Raw genomic sequence first — 22,157 nt, 5'->3', positions numbered from 1 at the left:
AGAGGTCTGTAGTCAGGGGTGAAATGCTCCCGGTTCGGACCGGATCGCCCAATCCGGTAGCAATGGAGGCGGGTGGTTCAGAGAACCAGTAGCAAAAATCCCTGCTCGCCCCCTCCCCCATGCCCAGCTGAGCCGTGCGTTCATCAGAGGGTTTTTGGTTTTTTTTTTACTTTTAAAAGCATTTTTTTCTTCGGCCGAACAAATGCTTTTAAAAGTAAAAAAAAAAAAAAAGCCTCTGATGATCACGCAGCTCAGCTGGTATCGTCAGAGCCTTTTAAAAGCATTTTTTTCTACAACCTCTTTGGCCGAAGAGGTTGTAGAAAAAGTGCTTTTAAAAGTAAAAGTAAAAAAAAAAAGTTGGCCATGCCCACCCAGTCACATTACCCCACCACCACCAAGCCACGCCCACAGAACTGGTAGTAACAAATTTTACATTTCACCGCTGGCTGCCGGGGTCCATTGCGGCCAAAAATGGGCCACGGTGGGCCAGATATAAGCACCCCACAGGGCTGCATCTGACCCGTGGGCCTTGAGTTTGACACCTCTGCCTTAACGCCAAGTTCTCAAGCTTAGAAACTTTAAAATGTGTGGACTTCAACTCCCAGAATTCCCCCGTGTTGACAAACGCTGTCTTAGAACTGTGGCCTGAACTTTATTTACTTTTAACATCATTTTTCTATTGAAGAATTTTTTTAAAAGACAAAAAAAAAAAAAAAAAGCAAGACAAACATCAGAAAAGAAACAAAGAAAATGAGAGAATAGAAGGAAAATAGAAAAAGCTGTTATAGGAAGCAGTTTTTGGTATTTTTGACAACAGTTATAAATTTTGCATTTATATTTTATCTTCTCTTAAGGTTACATGATTTTTCACTTCCATAAGCTACTCTTTCTAATCATCATATTCATAAATCACAAGTTCATTTTTTCCCCTTTTTTTCAGCAAAAGGTCTATAAGGAGTTTCCAGTCACTAATAAATGTATATTGATCTTTCTCTTGGCAAACAAATACTTTTTTCCATTTTTGCTAATTTGGTCATCTTCACCAATCATTCCTGTGTTGTGGGTATTTCAGAATCTTTCCATTTTTATGCAAATACGTTTGCACCAATGATCATATGTAAAAATCTTCCGGGTCTTGTTTCTAGTTTTTTTGTCCATTAATCCCAACAAGAAAAATTCTGGTTTCACTTGAATGTTGATGTTTAATTTTTTTTTTTGTATCAGTGTATATATTTGAACCCAATTTTTTTCACAAGTCCCCCAAGCATCATAAAACGACTTTTTGTGTTGCTCCCATTTCTAACATAAATTTGAAGTGTCCTTACACATTCTGGCCAATTGTTCTAGGGTCACATACCAACAATACATAATTTACAGACATTCTGTTTTTAAGTTATAACAATGTGAATTTCAGTGCTTTCAACCACATACGTACCAACTGTTTCAACAATATGTAAAGTATAAAATTCTGAGCCCATTTTATCATACGCTCTCTTTACTTGCTCGTCCTCTATTTAAAATTTCAGCAAGAGTTTATACATTTTGGCCATTACATGTTTATTATTTATACATAATTCAACTTTGTCTTGTTGCTCAATGCCAAATGTCCTCTTATGTATCCTGAATTTTTCTGTGTTTTTTTTTTAATTTGAATTTATATCCTGCCCTTCTCCGAAGACTCAGGGCAGCTTACATTGTATTAAGCAATAGTCTCATCCATTTGTATATTATATACAAAGTCAATTTACTGCCCCCAACAATCTGGGTCCTCATTTTACCTACCTTATAAAGGATGGAAGGCTGAGTCAACCTTGGGCCTAGTGGGACTTGAACTTGCAGTAATTGCAAGCAGCTGTGTTAATAACAGACTGCATTAGTCTGTTGAGCCACCAGAGGCCCTGTTAAGTTATTGCATACAAAGGCACTGAAAAGTAAATTGCTCTGCAGCCAATTGCTCTCTTGATTTCATCTCATATTCTCTGTGTTCTTAACAACTCTAAATACCTGCTATTTCTTTCCTATAAAATGCTTCTTGTACCGCGATCCATACAGGCACCTTCTAGGTTTATGTCTATTCCATACAGTATTTCTGACAGAGTAATTTTTAAAATCTATATCAACCTTACTGTGTCACAGAAAAAACATGCACATTTCAAACCTCAGGTTGCGCTCTTTTAATTCTACAATTATTTTATTTCTCAACCGCACACCCTGGAATTGCAGCTTTTAGATCGAGGGTGTCAAACTCGCAGCCTGCGAACTGGATGCGTCACATGCGCTGGCCACGCCCACGTCCGATTTAGCAAAGGGGAAAAAAAGTCATGGGACGACAACGCAACATTAGTTTGGCACCCCTGTTTTAGATGAATGAAAACCCCAGATACAACCTGCTATGAAGATTCTTATTAGATTAAGTCTTTCTTTTTTCCTTCCTTCCTTCCTTTCTTCCTTTCCTTCCTTCCTTTCTATCTCTTCCCCTTCCTTCCTTCCTTCCTTCCTTCCTTCCTTCCTTCCTTCCAAGTTACAACAGCACTGAAAAATGTGACACGATCTTTTTTCACACGTGTGACCATCGTGGCGTCCCATAGTCACGTCATCAAAAGCCATCTGATTCCTGTTTACAACCATTGCAGGATCCCGGGATCATGTGATCACCTTCTAAACAAGCAAAGTCAAGGGAGAAGCCAGGTTCATAACCACCGCATTACCGACTTAACAACCGCAGCGATTCACTGAACAACGGTGGCAAGAAAGGTCGCAAAACGGGACAAAACTGTCTTGCTTAGCCTGGACATTTTGTGGTCGTAAATGGAGGACTACCCTGTATGTGGACTTCCTTCCACTTGCCAGGATTCGCAGTTAAGGCCGTCCTGCCTGCCGAATGCTGGGAATTGAAATCCGTCCTATCTGGTCGTACAATAGGGTATAATTGGCTTGAAGGAGATCTCGCTTAACAACAGAAATGTCGGCCTCGATTGCGGTCATTCATTGAGGAACAACTTGGCCTGCTTTTGCAACCAATGCTGCCATCAGAATGCAGGAAAAACCAGCTAGGGAGGTGTTAGGAATCACTCACAAGCTGTTGTGACCCAGGCCCAAGTAGGTAGTAATAAACTTAGTCCGTGGAAAAAACAAACTTTATTCGAACAGCTGGGAATTACTTCATTCCCAGAGTCGTTCAACTCAAAGTAAAACAAATGCCTCCCAACACAAATTCCTCAGTTATCTCACAAACCTTAGTCCAATTAGGTAAACTGCCAAAGGCCCTTCCCGGCAAACGTCCAGAAACCACAAAAACAAAGATGTACACAAAGCAGAAGACGAAGCAGAAGACGCAGCTACAACGTTGTTTTCCGGCAAAGCTGAAACGCCGGTGGTGGTCTGTTTTAAGCCTTTTGGAAGGGGCCAATCATCTCTTGGCCCTACTCCTGAGTTGTCTTCTCTGCTTGAGCTGCTCTTGCCTTCTGGCAGCTCTTCTCATGCATGCATTAGGAACAGGCTCCTCCTGTTCCTCTGCCTCACTACTATCAGTCTCTGGAGGCTCTGGAGTCCCCACCTCACTTCCCGATGGCCCTGGCCTCACCTCAGCCTTATCGCTGTCCGACTCCATTGCCAGCTCTGTAGGCTGCTGATGGACCACAACACACACACCCCTCACCCCAAAAGAACATAAACCCACATGCTCCATTTCCCCCTAACCTGCTTTTTAAAATTCCCCCAGAAACACCACCACAAGCTTTTCGAATTGGAAGTCCTTGGAAATGACCCAGGTTAAGTTCCCAAGTGTTATAACCCCAGAGCCACATCCCACCGGGATCAAAACGACTTAGATGAGGGAATAGAAGAGGAACGTACCAAAGGCCGCGGTGTGGCTCAGGCTGTAAGATAGCCTGTTATTAAACACAGCTGCCTCTAATTACTGCAGGCTCGAGTCCCACCAGGCCCAAGGTTGACTCAGCCTTCCATCCTTTATAAGGTAGGTAAAATGAGGACCCAGATTGTTGGGGGGGGCAATAAGTTGACTTTGTATATAAATATATAAATAGAATGAGACTATTGCCTTACACAATGTAAGCCGCCCTGAGTCTTCAGAGAAGGGCGGGATATAAATGTAAATAAAAAAAAAAATTTGGCAGATGATACTAAGCTGGCAGGAAGAGCCAACACCCTAGAAGATAGACTCAAGATCCAGATGGATCTTGACAAACTTAAACACTGGGCCCTATCTAACAAAATGAAATTCAATGTAGAGAAAAGTAAAGTCTTACACTTGGGCAAGAAAAACCCAAAGTACACATATAGACTGGGTGAAACCAGGTTTAATAGCAGTCACTGTGAGAGGGATCTTGGAGTCTTAGTGGACAACCAGCTAAATATGAGCTAGCAGTGTGCGGTGGAAGCCAAAAAGGTCAACGCAATCCTAAATTGCATTAAGGGACACAATCAAGATCAAGTGCAGTACTAATACCACTCTATAAAGCCTTAGTAAGACCACACCTAGAGTAGTGCATCCAGTTTTGGTCACCACACTATAAAAAAGATGTTGAGACTCTAGAAAAAGTTCAGAGAAGAGCAACCAGGATGATTAGGGGACTGGAAGCTAAAACATATAAAGAACGGTTCCAGGAACTGGGCATGGCTAGTCTAGTGAAGAGAAGGACCAGGGGTGATATGATAGCAGCCTTCCAATATTTGAGGGGCTGCCACAGAGAGGAAGGGGTGAAACTATTTCCCAAAGCATCTGAAGGCGAGACAAGGAATAATGGATGGAAACAAGGAAAGATTCAACCTAGAAATAAGGAGAAATTTTCTGACAGTGCGAACCATGAACCCATAGAACAGAAGTTGCCTTCAGAAGTTGTGAGAGCTTCATCACTGGAGGCTTTCGAAAAGAGATTGGACTGCGATTTGTCAGAAGTGGTGTAGGGTCTCCTGCTTGGGTCGGGGAGGTGGGCTTGGACTAGATGACCCTGCAAGGTCCTTTCCAACTTAGTTAATCTGTAAATACCTGTAAAAGAACCTGTTAGGTTGCTGCATCCTCACCTGGAAGAACTGTGTGCTCACCTGAGCTGGAGTCGAGGTCAGGGTCACGGCAGGTTTGAGTGGAGCAACCCCCGTGTTCCCTCCCGCTTGGCTCTTCACGGGCTGCAGGACTAGCTGCTTGACAGGACGGCCGGGTTGCACCAGCCGGTGGAGTGTCGCGGGTGCCCCGGCTCCGGGGGACACTTTGGTGGCCAGCACTGCATTGCCTGAGACGATGGAGACCCCGGGACGCAAAGGGGTTCCCGTCAGGACCTTGGCAAAGGTCACTTTGCCCCCGTTGGCTGCCCCAATTGGCTGAGCTTGGATCTGGGCCACATGAGCACCGGTCATGGAGCTTCCGGCCGGGGCTTTCAGGATGACGATCTTGGGGGCTGGCGGGGGCACGGCGGTTTGCTGCCCGCCAGCAGACAAAGAGGGCGTGACCGTTGAGGTGGTCGCAGCCGACGAGACGCCCATGAACGGGTTGCCTTGGCTGAGAACCTCTTGATCCTGAGGGACCTGTAGGAGGCCTGGTTGATCTTGCTGGGGCGACTCGGTCACGGACTCCGGTCGCGTATCGGCAAGGGGCAGGGTCTGTGGTTGGGAAGGCTCCGGCTGAGGGGTAACCTGCTGGTCTTTGGAGCCCCCCCCTAAGGAGTCTAGGGTGGCCCCTGAAAGCCCCAAGGCTTCTTCAATGGGATCCGGAGCGCCCTGGTTAAAGCTCTCATCGGTCAATGAGTCCAAGCCAAAGAGGTTAGGATCGTCAAAGAGGTCCATGATGGGGTCAGCCATGGCCAAAGGAAAAGAGTATTAACTCCTGGCTCGGGAAGGAGGTGACGGGGAAGTCCCTTTCCCAACGGCACTTCCTCGATCTGAGAGTTGTCAATCAAGCAGGCCCCGCCTCATGAAGGAAGGCGCACGTTGCCCGGGACAGCCTGGAAAAGAAGAAATAATTGGTTAAGAACATCATCTCATTAAGCCCAGGATCTCATTTTATTCCAGCTCTGTTTGCCACAAAGATGGCTATGGGTGCTACGAAGCAGGAGATGGAGGCTTAGGTCCTTTCTACCAGGGGTGAAATGCTACCGGTTCGCTCCAGTTCGGGTGAACCGGTAGTGATAAAAACTACAGGTTCGGGTGAACTGGTACTGTAAAAAAAAAAAATAGCTACCAGTTTGGTTAAAATGGTAGTTTAAAAAAAAGCTATCGGTTCCTCCGAACCGGTATTTCCGACAATCAGCTGTGCCGCATGGAAATCCTGAGATCTAGTGAAGCTAAATCACGCGTCACAGCTGATTCTCCCCCTTCCTGTTCTACTTACCTTCCCATGTCTCCTTTTGGCGCATAGTGCACATGCGCAGCCAGCAAACTGGTAGCAAACCAGTTCAGATTTTACCACTGCTTTCTACTCATTCCTCCCACTGCTAGAGTTTGAGAAGAAGCTGCTCCTCAACATTGTGACTTCAAAACAGGTAGCGCTGGAGAGGCCTGCTGTCCACAAACATCCCATTTTGAGGACACACAAGAAATCGGTCATCCCCACATTTGGCAGTCAGGAATTACAGCTTGATCAATTGCTGTGTGAAGTGCAGGCAGGGTTAGGGTTGACTCTAACCCTCCTTTAGTGACCGTTTGAGGTTACAACGGGGCTGAAAAAAGCGATTTACGATCATTTTTCACACTTACGACCGTTACAGCATCCCCATGGTCATGTGATCAGAATTCAGAGGCGCAGCAAACCGGCTCATATTTATGATGACTTGGGGGAGGGGTCACAATGTCCTGGGGGGGTCAGGTGATGGATGACCTTTTGTGACCTTCTGACAAGCAAAGTCAACGGGAAATCTGGATTCGTTTAACAACAGTGTTCCTAATTTAACAACGGCAGTGATTCGCTTTAACAACTGAGGCGAGAAAGTTCGTAAAACGGAGCACAATTCACTCTAACAAAAAGAAACGGGCTCAATTGGGGTTCTAAGTCGAGGACTACCTGCATGTGAGCCGCGGTGGCGCAGTGGTTAGAATGCAGTATTGCAGGCTAACTCTGCCAACTGCCAGGAGTTCGATCCTGACCGGCTCAAGATTGACTCAGCCTTCTATCCTTCCGAAGTCGGTAAAATCAGGACCCAGATTGTTTGGGGCAATAGGCTGACTCTGTAAACCGCTTAGAGAGGGCTATAAAGCACTGTAAAGCGGTATACAGTTAGTCCTTGACGGGCAACAGTTCGTTCAGTAACTCATGACCATTTTTCACACGACCATTGCGGCATGACCATTTACATTTGGATGTTTGACAACTGATTCACATTTGTGTCCCGGAGTCATGTGATCCCCTTTTACGACCTTGTGAACAAGCAAAGTCAATGGGGAAACACAGTTTCACTTAACCACTGTATTACTAATTTAAGAACCGCGGTGATTCACATAACATAGGTGGCGAGAGACACTATTAAAAATGGGGGCAAAAGTCACTTAACAAATGTTTCACTTATAGCAACTTAAATGTCACTTAAATTTTGGGCTCAGTTGTGGGTCCTAAGTTGAGGACTACCTCTATAGGTGCTATTGCTATACTATTGCTATACGTCAAAAAGAGGGCTGTGAAAATATTTACAGACCCCCTCATATCCTGTATATAAATTGTTTCAACTCCTACCCTCAAAACGATGCTATAGAGCACTGCACATTAGACCAACTAGAAACAAGGACAGTTTTTTCTCAAATGCCATCACTCTGCTAAACAAATAATTCCCTCAACACTGTCAAACTGTTCACTAAGGCTGCATTATTATTAATCTTCTCATCATTCCCATCACCCATCTCTTTCCACTTATGACTGTAACTTTGTTGCTTGTATCCTTACGATTTATACTGATACTGATTGTTTCCTGATTGCTTATTTGTAGCCTATGACTACCATTAAGTGTTGTAACTTATGATTCTTGACAAATGTATCTTTTCTTTTTATGTACACTGAGAGCCTATGCACCAAAGACAAATTCCTTGTGTGTCCAATGACACTTGACCAATAAAGAATTTTCTTTCTTTCTCTTTCTTTCCTTTTCTTCCTTCCTTCCTTCTTTTCTTTTTCTCTCTCTCTTTCTTTCCTTCCTTCCTTTCTTCCTTATCCATCCCTCTCCATCCATCCCTCCCTCCCTCCCTCCCTCCATCTATATATATATATCTTCTATATCATTTATCTCTCATCTCTGTCTGTCTATCATCTCTCTATCTCTCTATCATCTATCTTTTATCTAATCTAAACCTCATTCCCATCAGCTTCACTGGATGAACCCTGGTGCTAGCGTTTCTCCGTGCCACACATGACTCTATGCATCTCGATCATGTTGCCACTATGGGTCATTTGCGACAAAGAAAAAAACTCCCAATTCCAACCACTATTAAACAGGCAGCGGTGCTTTTTCTACGAACAGCCGTAGGAGAGAAACATACCCCCGACCATCCTTTCCAGAACACATTTCTACTTCCATGTGCTGACTCAGCTTTCGATGTGCAGGACATTTTAGTCTTCTGCTAAAACTCTCTTGTCCTTTTTAACCTTTAACTTATCCTGTTTAACTTAGCCTGAGGGTTTTTTTCCAACCTCAAACAGGATAACTTACAGAATGTGCCCCAAAACTGAGGTCCTGCTGGCAACTTTTATAAAACTTTTGATGACATGATAATGTCATAATGTATTTCCTTTTCAAGGACGTGGTGGCTCAGTGGCTATGGGGCTAAGCTTGTGGATTGAAAGGTCGGCAGTTCAGCGGTTTGAATCCCGAGTGCCGCGTCACGGGGTGAGCTCCCGTTACTTGTCTCAGTTTCTGCCAACCTAGCAGTTCGAAAGCACGTAAAAAATGCAAGTAGAAAAATAGGGACCATCTTTGGTGGGAAGGTAACAGCATTTCCAGGCGCCTTTGGCGTTGAGTCATGCCGACTACATGACAATGGAGACATCTTCGGACAGCGGTGGCTCTTCGGCTTTGAAACAGAGATGAGCACCGCCCCCTAGAGTTGGGAACGACTAGCAGATATGTGCAAGGGGAATCTTTACCTATTTCCTCTTCAGCTGGGACATGATCACTGAAGTAAAGACAAGGCTAGAGACAAGGTCGAACGGCGTTCTTCAAAATGAAAAAGGTCTTCTGCAGTCACGACATAAGCCTAAGATTGAAAATCAGGTTTGTCAGATGCTACATCTTTTCCATCCTGCTCTACGGAGTGTAGAGCTGGTCTCTGACAGGAAGAGACTCGAAGCATTTGAAATGTGGATTTACAGGCGGGCTGTAACGTACAAGCTGGGTTGACAAAATCAGAAATGAAGCGGCAATCAGCCGCCTGGGAAAGCATCAAAACCATTACAAAGCGAAAGTTAGAATATTTCGGACAGGCGATGCGACACCCAGAAAAATATGCCATACTTCCACTTAATCCTCCGAGGAAAGACTTGAAGGCAAACGAGGTCCAGGCAGAAGATGATGATCATGGCTTCCAAATCTAAGGGACCGGTTTGGACAAAACTCAGCAGCACTTTTTTTCCGTGCGGCTGTTGATAAAAATAGGATCGCCAACACGATTGTGAACGTCCGATGACGGATATGGCAGCAGCAGCAGCAGAAGAAATGTCCTGTGGTACTGTTTGGAATGGCAATAAACTTTACTTCTGGTGTATTTTAATTTGATTTCTGCCTGCGTATATTCTCTGCTGTACCCAGAATCACAAAAGGGTATAGGTCAGTGATGGCGAACCGTTTTTTTCCCTCAGGTGCCAAAAGCCCGTGTGTGCGCACGATAGCATACAGGTGCGTGCCCACACCCATAACACAATGCCCCCCCCACACACCCCATGCATGTGTGTGCAATCCCCCCTGCGCTGCCCCTCCCCCTGCACAGGTGTGTGCGACACCCCCCCCCATGCTCTTCCACCCCCCAACGCCTCATTTTGGGCCTAGCAGGCCTCTCTGAAGCCTCCGGGGGCCAGAAACGGCCCAATTCCAGACTTCTGGTAGGCCTGTTTTTCGTCCCACCCCCCACCCCCACAAGAGCCTCAGCGCAAGCCCTGTTGTGACCCAGGTTCCTGGACCCAGACTCCTGGACTCGGATGATTCAGAAAGTGAGAAAGAAGACCTGGCAAGCCCTGCTTCTCTCGGGCCCTCTCCCTCCCTGGCACTCACTCAAAGGGAGGAGGAGGGGCCGGCAAGGCCTGATTCTCTCGAGCCTTCTTCTGATTTGGCAACGCCCCAAGAACAGTTTTGGAGTGATGCAAGTGCGCAGATGTGACCGGCGCGCGCAGCAGAAGCAGCGTTGGGATAAAGCCAAGGAATGATGGTCATGCAGTGACATCTGCAGAGACTAAATAGGAGGCGGGACTTCCTGGTTTTTTGTCTTGGACAAAGCAATGAATTTGCGCGGGCAATCTGTATCAACGGAGGGAAGAATATATTCGTGAGTAATTCTGGCCTTATCTATAATTTCCTCGTTATCTCCAGAAACTTGGCAGGCCCGTGGGTAGACGTGGCCAGGACATTTATCTATGTAAATAAAGTAGAAGAGGAGGCCTTTGACTGACTCTTTGTTGGGAGTATTGGGGGAGGGAAACAGAACAAGCCCTGTACTTATGTGACATCCAAAACGGGCCGCGTGGACATTTTTGGGAGGGGCGGGGCAGCATGGGCATGGAAGCATGGGCAGCATGGGCATGGAAAAGTGTCTCCCGCATGCATGGCAGAGATCCGGAAATCAGCTGACCGGCAGGAGGTGTGCACACATGCGCGGTGGAGCTGATATAGGGTGACGGCACACGTACCATAGGTTCGCCATCACAGGTATAGGTGGAATTACTTCTTGGCATCATTGCCATGAAAAATGGCCCCAAATAAAGGCTGATCTCACCAATAAAAAGAAAACAGAACACCCCCAAATTAACAGTTGATAGAAATGCAGCTGATGAACTTCAATTATAATCTCAGTCTTTTCTTCAGGGTTATAATTTGTTAGAGTGAGGAGAGTCTGTGTGTGTGTGTGTGTTTGCTATTTATTAAGTAGGTCTCTGTCATTATAGCAAAAAAAAACAAAACCAACCTTAAAAACGGGCCACCGGCAATTATGTCGAAGACTGCCTCACCCACATTGCTATTTGAAAGCTTGTGACTTTGCTCAACTTAAATTGTGCCAACAAGCCTTTCGCAGATCAAAGAGGATATTCTATGGCGTCTCACCGTGATGCAGAAATCTGTGGCAGCTATCCAAGTAGCGTCTGCCGAAGAGGAGATTATGGTAGACCAAGTCTTGTTTCTACCATCTCCACTCAAGAATTTTGGACAAGTTGGCTGCCTTCTCTGGGGTCCAGCCTGAAAAACTGTAAGAGGAATGGAGACCTCCACCCATCTTTAACCAAATATGAGATCTGGGGCTTCCCCCAAGCAATGAAGCATGCTTATCTTATCTCTATCTATCTATCTATCTATCTCATCTATCTATCTATCTATCTCCAATGAAATAAGCTCATGAGATGAACAGAGCAGGCCTAAAGACACCCCTCTTCCATTCAAAATAGATGGCGTCCCATGTAGGGATTCAGAAGCCCTTTTGTTTTAGTTGCCTATTTGGGACTAGTTAAAAACAGATAGGGATATTTATTCTTTTAATCTGGCCAGTCTCTTACAGTCTTATTTTATTTTATTTATTTATTTTATTAGATTTTTATACCGCCCTTCTCCCGAAGGACTCAGGGCGGTGTACAGCCAAATAATAAAACCACACAATATACACATTAAAACAGAAACTTAAAACCAAGCATATTACATAAATGGCCGAAATTTAAAACAATCAATTTAAAACCCTAAAATTCATAAATAACTCCAATAAAATTTAATAAAACTTTTAAGCCAGTCTTAGTATTTTGCATCTAATGTCTTCCCTAAGTAGATCACAAGTTGTCAAAGAGGCCTGTCCTGAAGCACCCAAGTTAAATTAAAATAAAAGGCAACCTCAGCATGTTATTAAAACAGACAAATTAAATGGAAACTAATGAAGGTTAATGGTTTAAAACAGTCTCTCTCTCTCGCTCTCTCTCCTTCCCTCCCCTCGGTCACTTGAAGAGGCGATGGACTACAACTCCCAGAATTCTCGAATCAGTCCCTTGGCCACTTGAAGTGTGTACTACAACTCCCAGAATTCTCGAGTCAGCCCCTTGGCCACTTGAAGAGGGACTTCAACTCCCAGAATTCTCGAGTCAGCTCCTTGGCCACTTGAAGAGGTGTGGACTTCAACTCCCAGAATTCTCAAGTCAGCCCCTTGAAGGGATGTGGACTTCAACTCCCAGAATTCCCCAAGCTGGTGAAGAAATTCCGGGAATTTAAAGTCTACACTTCTTCTAGTGGCCAGGATGAAAAAACACTATTTTGAAAGATGATACGGATTTAATAACAATTATTGTTTCCCCAGCAAAAGTCCTGCGAACTGCTGGACATTTTATTGAATCAGTGCTGAGAATTCTATTAAGATTCCCATTTTCAAACTCGGTTTCTTCAAAACATCGAGAACGCTCTAATTAACATACGCAGGTCTCAAGATCCCAAATCAAACTGCTGAACAGCTAATCTAAGTACAGGTACGCCTCGAGTTACAACAGTTCTTTTAGTGACCGTCCAAAGTTACGACACCACTGAAAAAAAACGTGACATATGACCGTTTTTCACAATTACGACCTTTGCAGTACCCCCATAATCAGGTGATCAAAATTCAGACGCTTGGCAACTGGTTCAGATGTATGACCGTCGCAGTGTCACAGAGTCACGTGATGCGTGACTTTTGCGACCTTCTGACCAGCAAGGTCAATGGGGAAAAGCCAAATTCACCGTAACAGCCCGGTGACTAACATTCATTTGACACCTGCAGCAAGAAAAGCCGTAAAATGGGGCAAAACTCACTTAACAAATGCCTTGCTTAACAGCAGAAATTAATCTGCTGTTACTGTGATCGTAAACTACCTGTAGTGATTCCCCATAATCTCTGCCGAGTCATCATCTCCATTTAACGACCCCATAATCCCTTGCGGGGTGGAGTCTGGGCAACTGAATGGAGCTAGCCGAGTGTTTTCCTGGCCAGATGCCCTTCCTGTCGCCAATGAGGAGTTTTGTTCGGCAAATATATATTCTCCGTGTGCCCAGAGAGAAATATCTGCCTCTACCTGGGATCGAACTCACAGCCTCCTGATTGTGAGGAGACAGCTCCACCTCTAGGCCGTAGCACCACTCTCTCATAATCTCTGCCAAGTGTTTATTCCACTATCCGATGCCAATATATGAGAACTTTTCCTATAGCTCTACAAATTCAATTATCTGCCCTATCTTCTTTGAACAAATCAGAATCATTTGATTTATGAAAAAAGGAGGGGAAAAATCTCCAAACATATCAAGTTTATTATATTATATTAAAATATAACACCCAATGGGCATCCAAAAGTTCATATTCCTCGGGGTCTAAAAATCAAAGCAAAAACTTCTGAGCAGACCACGATAGGACAGCTATGAATGTATTATACCGACTGCCTATCGTTTGGGGGGGGGGGAAACGACCCATTCTTCCAAACAACCGTTTTTATAACGTAATTGATACCGTCATAATCTATAACATTCCTCCTTTTCGTTTCTTTTTTTGCGATTACTGTGTTGCGATTACTGAATTTGTCTGAGGTTTTCTTGCGTGAGTCATTGAAGCAAAGAAAGGATGAAAAATTCAGCAAGGGCTACAGATAGCTAATTTTTAATTTTTTTTAATTTTTTTTTTTTTTGCAAATGCCAATGCGTTTCTGGAAGATTTTTCAACATCTTCCGATTTATAGCAATAGTATTTAAGATTTATATACTGCTTTACAGTGCTTTACAGCCCTCTCTAAGCAATTTTACAGAGTCAGCCTATTGCCCATCCCCCAACAATCTGGCTCCTCCTTTTACCCACCTCGGAAGGATGGAAGGCTGAGTCAACCTTGAACCTGGTGAGATTCGAACTGCCGAATTGCAGGCAGCAGAGGTAGCCTGCAGTACTGCACTCTAACCACCGCGCCACCACAGCTCGTATTTAGAGTATCGTTCATAAAATCTGGACTGCACAATATGCATACATCAAGAAAAACAGGAATGCAAGGAAATGTTTCTCCTTCCCGGTTGAAGACATACTGTACGATGACAAACTGATCCCAAAATTTCTGTTGCTAGCTGAAATATTGGTCAAGCAAGTTTTATCACTTTTCTTTGCCGCCGTTATTAAGTGAATCGCTGCCATTGTTAAATTAATAACATGACTGTTAAGTAAATCTGGTTTCCCGGTTAACTTGGCTTGCCAGAAGATCGCAATGTGGGGGGGGGGGGGAAATCATATGACCCCGGGATACTGCAACCGTCATAAATATGGGTCAGTTGTCGAGCATCGAAATTTTGATCATGTGGCCATGGGGAGGCTGCAACAGTTTACGTGTGAAAAACGGTCATAAGCAGAGGTGGTATTCAGCTGGTTCACACCGGTTTGGACCGAACAGGTAGCGGCGATCGCAGGTTGGCCCGCCCCAAGCCGTGCTATTTAAGGCATGTTTTCGATGCCGGGCGTATGCACGGAAGGTGCACGAGTGAACAAAGCACATGTGCAGAAGGCCAGGTACATGCGCAGACAGCGCGCAGGCATGCGCAAGAAAAGCGAGCATGCACAGCGAACCGGTGGTAAAGGTAAGTGAAACCTGCCTCTGGAAGTGTCTATTTTCAATGCCACTGTAACTTCAAACGATAACTAAATGATCACTAAAGGACTACCTGTACCTTAAATAAGAGATTAATGCTCGGTGCAAGGAAGTTTATATCCAACTAATTACATGTTTGTAGAGATGACGTCCTTGATATAACTCTCACTTATCTAACTTCCATGGACAATTTGGAGAAGGGAAAAGTAGGAAATCCCGCATTTTAAAAAAAATCATGGTCTCTCCCATATATCATCTTTCCACATGCAGAAAATCAGTTAATACCGCAGAGGTATTGAAAATGGTAGAGTAACTATGGAACATATTACCATCTTTGGTGGACATGCCCAGTGGCAAAACAATTTTGGGCTAAAAGTGGATAGTGGATAGAAGAGATAATACAGAAATCAATAAAGGGAGAGCCAGAACAATTCTTATTAGGGATCCCAACAGAAAAACCACACAAATGATACACAATACTTAATACTACACATATTAACGGCGGCACATATAGCATACGCGCAAAATTGGAAAAAAGAGAATCCACCAACAGAGGAAGATTTAATTAAGAAAATTCTAGAATGCGCTGAGATGGATAAACTCACCAAAGAAATCAAAGAAAAAGAAGATAACAGAATATTATAAGGTCTGGTGTAGATGGCATGAATGGTTAGAAAATAGGAAAGATAAGAAAACTGAATAATAGGGTAGAATGTAGATGAAATAAAGGAAGATAGATCATAAAAGTAAAATAAGATAGGATTAAAATATGTATATATAGTAAGAAAGGACCGCTCTGAATAGCTGGTAAGAAATAGTGATGTGATATATATATATATATATATGTCATATGTTTGTCTTATGTTTTAATGTGTACAAATAAAAAAAAATTAAAAAAGAAAATGGTAGTTTAGTTTGATAAGCTCACAGGGTGAATTTTTATTTCTGACTTTTTTAATGAATTCCGGGAAAAATCATAATATAAACAAATAGCCCGTTTTGTTTTTTTTTTTAAATCAAAGTTGACTATATACTTCTAAAAATCTATTTTGTTTTTCATTTAAAACCACAAGGTTCACTAACAGAAGTCGGGGATAAAAATAATGGCTAATAACAAAGGTAAACTATTTCCAAGGAATTAAGTTTTGGTACCCGAACTAGAGAATATAAAACTTTCAAGCACAGGTTTTCTTAATTTCTACTGGCTGGGAGGAAATTTGGGTTTTTTATATCACCATTGTTAGAACTACCGGAAACTTGCTGGACTATTGCAAATCTTACTAGTAGAGCTCCATCTCATTTTCCTGCCCATTGCATTTGGAAATAGCAAGAGTGAGAAATTTCACTCTAGTTCTAAAAGTGTTAATCGAAGACAAATTCACTCAATTTACTCAAAATTGTAAAATTAGTGTCCTTGGCAGAGTCCACTGTTGGAAAAATTTACGGAAAAGGCATGGAAGCAAGGCAAGAAAATTTAAGGATGATATCCAGTAATATTAGGGATAGCTTTTTATATATATATCAATGGAACTTAACATTTTGAGATGAATCTCGCATGGTTGAGAAAGTGTTTAAGGGATGAAATATATCCTTTTCCCCCCCTAGAACTGGAACCTTGAGGGTGTTTTTTTATGTTTTCACAGGGAGGTATCAATTCAAAAGCTCTTGTGCCAAATCACAACCTCTTTCTTCACCCCTAGGAACTTTGTTGCTTGTGTCCTTATGCTTTATATTGATATTGTTTCCTGATTGCTTATTTGAACCCAATGACTATCATTAAGTGTTGTACCTTAGAATTGTTGATGAACGTATCTTTTCTTTTATGTACACTGAGATCTTATGCACCAAGACAAATTCCTTGTGTGTCCAATCATATTTGGCCAATAAAAAATTCTGTTCTGTTCTGTTCTGTTCTGATTCTATTCTATTCTATTCTATTCTATTCTATTCTATTCTATTCTATTCTATTCTATTCTATTCTATAAAACTGGCCACTATAGAAAGGGGAAAGCACAGATCCCAGGTTGCCTACAAAAAGATGTCCATGAGAAAATTATCTACAAAAAGTGCAGTTATTTGTATTTTGCCTAGCTAATAAATAGCAAAAGTGCTTCAACTTGTATACTGCTTCACAGTGCTTTTAAAGCTCACTCTAAGCAGTTTAACAGAGTCAGCCTCTTGCCCCCAACCACCTGAGTCCTCGTTTAGAATAACAGCATTGGAAGGGATCTTGGAGGTCTTCTAGTCCAACCCCCCCCAAAGTCCCCCCCCCTTCTGCTGAAGCAGAAGACCCTAAACCAGGGGTGTCCAAACTTGGCCTTTTGAAGAATGGTGGACTTCAACTCCCAGAATTCCCCAGCCAGCATGAGCTATAAACATGAGCAAGTTGCTTGCTGGGGAATTCTGGGAGTTGAAGTCCACCACTCTTCAAGGGGCCAAGTTTGGACATCCCTGCCCTAAACCATTTCCAAAAAAAAAAAGGTTTTTCCAATCTCTTTTTTTTAAAAAATAAAGAGTTTAAATGAACTGCATGTTACCATTTAAATCATGACTGATCTCGAGGGAGGGAGGGAGGGAAACGCGAGAGGTTTAGAAACATTATTTCTAACATTCCTCAGAAGATAATACTGGTTTTCAAATTGTCTTTTAAGATCTTGACCCTGTTGGGAATGGATGAGGAGGATTTAATCTCAAAATACTCTCCGCAGATAAAACACATGGGTTCCTTACCTCACAGGCCAAAGAGTTCAAAATTGACCCTTCAACTGACCAGGGTGATCTAGGGCAGAGATTTTCCTCCACCCCCCCAATCCTGATACGTGGACCAGCACCGGGCCACGGCATGCCAGAAACGGGTCCACGCAAACAAGCGAAACCCCATCCGCGGGATGGAGGCGGGGCACGAAACCACGTGCCCTCCGGTCCACGGGGAAAAAACAACTCTCTCACGGAACCGGTTCCTTGCGCCCCCAAAAGATTGGGGGGGGAGGTGCTGATCTAGGGATACGAAGAAGCCTCAAACAGGAAAATAACCGGATCCCTCCCCCCCACCTTCCCACGGAGTCCAAAGCTTGCGCTCTTTCTCCATTTTGCTGCCCTTTGCGACCTCCTGTCCCAAGTGGTATCTCTTCGTTCGGCTGAGCCCCCGTCACCTAAATGTTTGTTTTCTCTTCGCTTCCAAACTTCCCCTTGATGACGTTACCTAGTTTGGCTCGTGAAACGTCTGCAAGAAAATCGCCAAGAGAGCACCCGGGACCCCTGGATTCAACCACCTACCAACCGCTACCGATATTTCTCCTTCCACTTCCTTAACCCTGGAAACCTGTGCTGATCTGCATACCCCCCACCCCACCAGATTTTTCCTCTGAATCACCTCCACAAGGGGCTGTTTTCTCGCCTCTACATTTCCATAATTTTCGTGGCAATGCATTGGGGGGGTGGGAGGGAGGCGTATCAATTCCTCCTCAACATCCCCCCCCTTCCCCACCGCCAGGCCTGGCAATTACTCCACACTCCCCCCTTCCTCTATATCCAGGCCCCTTCCTCTTTCCACCTGCAGCCCAGCCGCCCTCCCGACATCCTCTTCCTCCTCCTCAGCCTCCTCTTTTCTTCCTTTAATCCTTGTCCATTCCACTGGGGGGGGGGAATCTGTCACTCCCCTCCGGTGTCTCTTCCACCCACCCTGCCACGCTCTCTCTCTCTTCCCCTCCCCCTTCTTTGCCACGGAGGGCCGCAGGTAAGCTGCCACCTCTCTTTCCACCACCACCCCACCAAACCCCACCTGCTGTCGTTCACATCCTTCCCCTTCACCCCACAAAATCTGTATGCACCATTCCTCACCAATGCCTCCGCCCAGCTTTGCTGGGAAGGGGGGGGGCAGCTCTAATTTCCCTCGCTTACCAAGCTCTCGTCATCTGCATTTTTGCCCCCTCCTTCCTTCCTTCCTCCCCCCACCCCCATTTCCCCTTTTTGCTGGACGTGGCTTTCTTTCTTACTCCCGCCTGCTTGCCCTCAAGGTCTCCCACCAACCCTGAGCGGGGATCCCGGATCCTACCCAAGCCTGGTTAGCAGCAGCAGCTCCTCCTCCTCCGAGCCTGGGCTCCAGCACACAGCACAAGGAGGAGGGAAGAGGAGGAGGAGGAGCTGGGGCCTGCCAGTACTCTCTCCCCCCCCCCCGCAACACACACACACAAACACACACACACAAACACACCAGCTAGCCAGACACAAGCATCTGCCAGCCAGTCAGCCTGCCTTCTTCCCGTTCTTCTTGCAGAGGTGGGGGGGCAGCTTTGCCCCCTCCTCAGGGGCTGCTCCTTTGCATTCTTTCATCTCATTCCTTGTATGTCATTTTTTTGCCGGAGTGCTGCTCAACTCGGGAGCCGAAGCGAGCGAGTGAGCGAGCGCTCCAAGGTACACACAAAAGAACAGCACAAAAATACCCCAACCGTCAAGGTCCTCTATACCTACTGATACGCGAGTGTGTTATTGTGCAGGGGAGCCCGTCGTCTCTCCCAGCTTTTTCTTTTTTAAAAAAATAAATAAATAAACACATAAAAATCTCACCCCTCTGCCCGTATCTGGGCATTCTTAATGCAGGGGTTGGTTTTTTGGGGGTGTAACCCCATTTAAAGTTTAAATCAGGTCAGGCTTGATCAGTTCACCCTTGGCTAATCTGGGTGCTGAGGAAATGACTCAGGAACCTCGAGAGCTCTTTAAGGAGGGGGGGGGGGTTCATTCTGAGACAGGACAGGCCTGTTTCTTAAGATCATCTTGAAAATTCCTACCCAAGTGGAGGGGGGGGGAAGGAATTTTTTCTAAGTGAGCTCTTGTTAATTCCTTTTCATTAGCGCTTTTATTAAATTTCTTCTGCATCCCTAACGTTAAATTTAATGAACCTTTTAACCAATTAAAAACATTGCAGCCCATGTCAGTTTCTTTCTTTCTTTCTTTCTTTCTTTCTATCTATCTATCTATCTATCTATCTATCTATCTATCTATCTATCTATCTATCTATCTAATCTTTTTCTCTCATCTCTGTCTCTGTCTGTCTGTCTGTCTGTCTGTCTGTCTGTCTAACTATCTATCTACCTATCTACCTAACCTACCTACCTACCTCTCTATCATCTACCTACCTTATCTATCTATCTATCTATCTATCTATCTATCTATCTATCTATCTATCTATCTATCTATCAATCTATCATCTATCTATCTATCTATCTAATCTACCTACCTACCTATCCATCCTTTTTTTCTTTCTTCTTTCTCTTTTCCTTTCCTTTCCTTTCCTTTCCTCCCCTTTTCTTTCTTTCCTTCCTTCTTCCTACCTACCATCTGAGGTAGCCACAGTGGCATAGTGCTTAGAGTGCGGTACTGCAGGCTATTTCTGCTGACTGTTGGCTGCCTGCAATTTGGCAGTTCGAATCTCAGCAGGCTCAAGGTTGACTCAGCCTTCCATCCTTCCAAGGTGGGTAAAATGAGGACCCAGATTGTTGGGGGCAAGAGGCTGATTCTGTAAACCGCTTAGAGAGGGGCTGTAAAAGCACTGTATATAAGTCTAAGTGCTATTGCTATTATATGCGGCATAGAGCTGTTCAACTGTTCCAAGTTGGGTAGCCTAGTACTTTTCTTATATAAATAATGCCGCTCCTTTGTGTAGCATGAAAACTCATCCTTATTTCAAGGTTGAAGCTCTCCTTGGTCAGCTTCCATCCATTATTCCTTGTCTGGCCTTCGGGTGCCTTGGAAAATAGATTGACCTCCCTTCTTCTCTATGGCAGACCCTCAAATATTGGAAGATTGCTATCATGTCTCCCCTGGTCCTTCTCTTCACTAGACTAGCCATGCCTGATTCCTGCAACCGTTCATCGTATGTTTTAGTTTCCAATCCCCTAATCAACCTAGTTGCTCTTCTCTGCACTTTTTCTAGAGTCTCAACGTCTTTTTTTATAGTGTGGTGATTCACTAGAGTGAGGAAAGACAGAGAGAGAAATTCTGGGTGTGTGAGTGATTATACGGCGGTGCTCGACTTACAACTCATTCAGCGGTCATTCCAAGTTACAATGTCACTGAAAATAAAGTGACCATAAGTCACTTTATTTTCAGTGCCATCGTAACGTTGAATGATCCCCCGAATGGTCGTTTCAGTGGGTGGTTTCCCATTTAACAACCGTTGTGGCATCCCCACGGTCATGTGACCAACATTTGGGCGTTTGGCAACTGTTATGTATTGGCCGCCAAGAAATTAAAAGATGCTTGCTCCCGGGGAGGAAAGCTGTGGCAAATCTAGACAGCGTACTAAAAAGCAGAGACATCACCCTGCCAACAAAAGTGCGTCTAGTCAAGGCCATGGTTTTCCCAGTTGCAATGTATGGCTGTGAAGGTTGGACCATAAGGAAGGCTGAGCGCCAAAGAATTGAGGCCTTTGAACGATGGTGCTGGAGAAGACTCCTGCGAGTCTATGTGTATACTTAGTCCTGCAAGGACTAGGTGCATACTTTTTTAAAAAAAACTTTCAATTAATATAGCTGAACCCCTAAGCATAATCTTTAATAAAGCCTTCAAAACTTGTTCCCTTCCAAAACTCTGGTCTCTAGCCACAGTCATCCCTATCTTCAAAAAAGGAGATCCAAGCCTTGTTGAAAATTACAGACCTATCTCTCTATGTTGTGTCTCATGCAAAGTAACGGAATCCATCATCAACCAATCCATTACACTCCATCTCGAAACAAACAACCTTCTCTCTAATAAACAATTTGGTTTCAGAAAACAATTGTCTTGTAACTACAACTTCTCCACTGCAAAAACATATGGACTACCAACCTTGATCAAGGAAAAACAATAGATGCAATCTACATAGACGTCTGCAAAGTTTTGACTCAGTAGTACATGATAAACTACTCCTCAAACTAAAATCCTACGGCATTTCGGGACCTCTTCACAATTGGATAAATGCCTTCCTGTCAAACAGACAACAAGTAGTCAAAATTGGCAACACTATATCAAATCCTGTTCCTGTCAAAAGTGGCATTCCCCAAGGTAGTGTTCTTGGACCAACACTCTTCATACTACATAAATGATCTCTGTGACCTCATCTCAAGTTATTGTGTTCTCTTTGCTGACGATGTCAAACTATTTAATACCACTAATAATACTTCTACCCTTCAAGAAGACCTCGACTTAATTTCTGATTGGTCTAAAACTTGGCAACTCCAAATCTCAACCAGCAAATGCTCAGTCTTACATATTGGAAAAAAGAACCCTAACATCAAGTACAAACTTGATGGCCATTACCTAACTGATGACCCCCACCCTGTCAAAGATCTTGGAGTTCTCATATCAAATGACCTTAATGCCAAAGCCCACTGCAACTACATAGCGAAAAAGGCCCTAAGAG

The 22,157-nt window shown here is 44.1% G+C and overlaps 1 protein-coding gene across 9 annotated transcripts in view; it reads right to left on the bottom strand.

Moving 5' to 3' along the window:
* CHD8 (chromodomain helicase DNA binding protein 8) overlaps positions 1 to 22,157 on the bottom strand; it is a 132,692-nt gene that overhangs the window by 96,040 nt on the left and 14,495 nt on the right. For 6 of the 9 annotated variants that reach the window (XR_009154843.1, XM_058180335.1, XM_058180339.1 and 3 more), the window contains one exon: positions 5,044 to 5,957. Coding sequence is in view for 8 of the 9 variants with exons in the window: in XM_058180335.1 (XP_058036318.1) it covers positions 5,044 to 5,814 (771 nt within the window). In the remaining variant the exon portion in view is untranslated. Of the gene's footprint in view, positions 1 to 5,043; positions 5,958 to 6,343; positions 6,363 to 22,157 lie in introns of those variants that run through there. The other 3 variants (XM_058180341.1, XM_058180343.1, XM_058180338.1) reach the window with 2 other exon arrangements.

The sequence above is a fragment of the Ahaetulla prasina genome, chromosome 4 (assembly GCF_028640845.1).
Source record: "Ahaetulla prasina isolate Xishuangbanna chromosome 4, ASM2864084v1, whole genome shotgun sequence".
NCBI classification, from domain to species: domain Eukaryota; kingdom Metazoa; phylum Chordata; class Lepidosauria; order Squamata; family Colubridae; genus Ahaetulla; species Ahaetulla prasina.
Note: the sequence above shows the minus strand (reverse complement) of the source record. Positions and strands in the feature narration are given on the sequence as shown.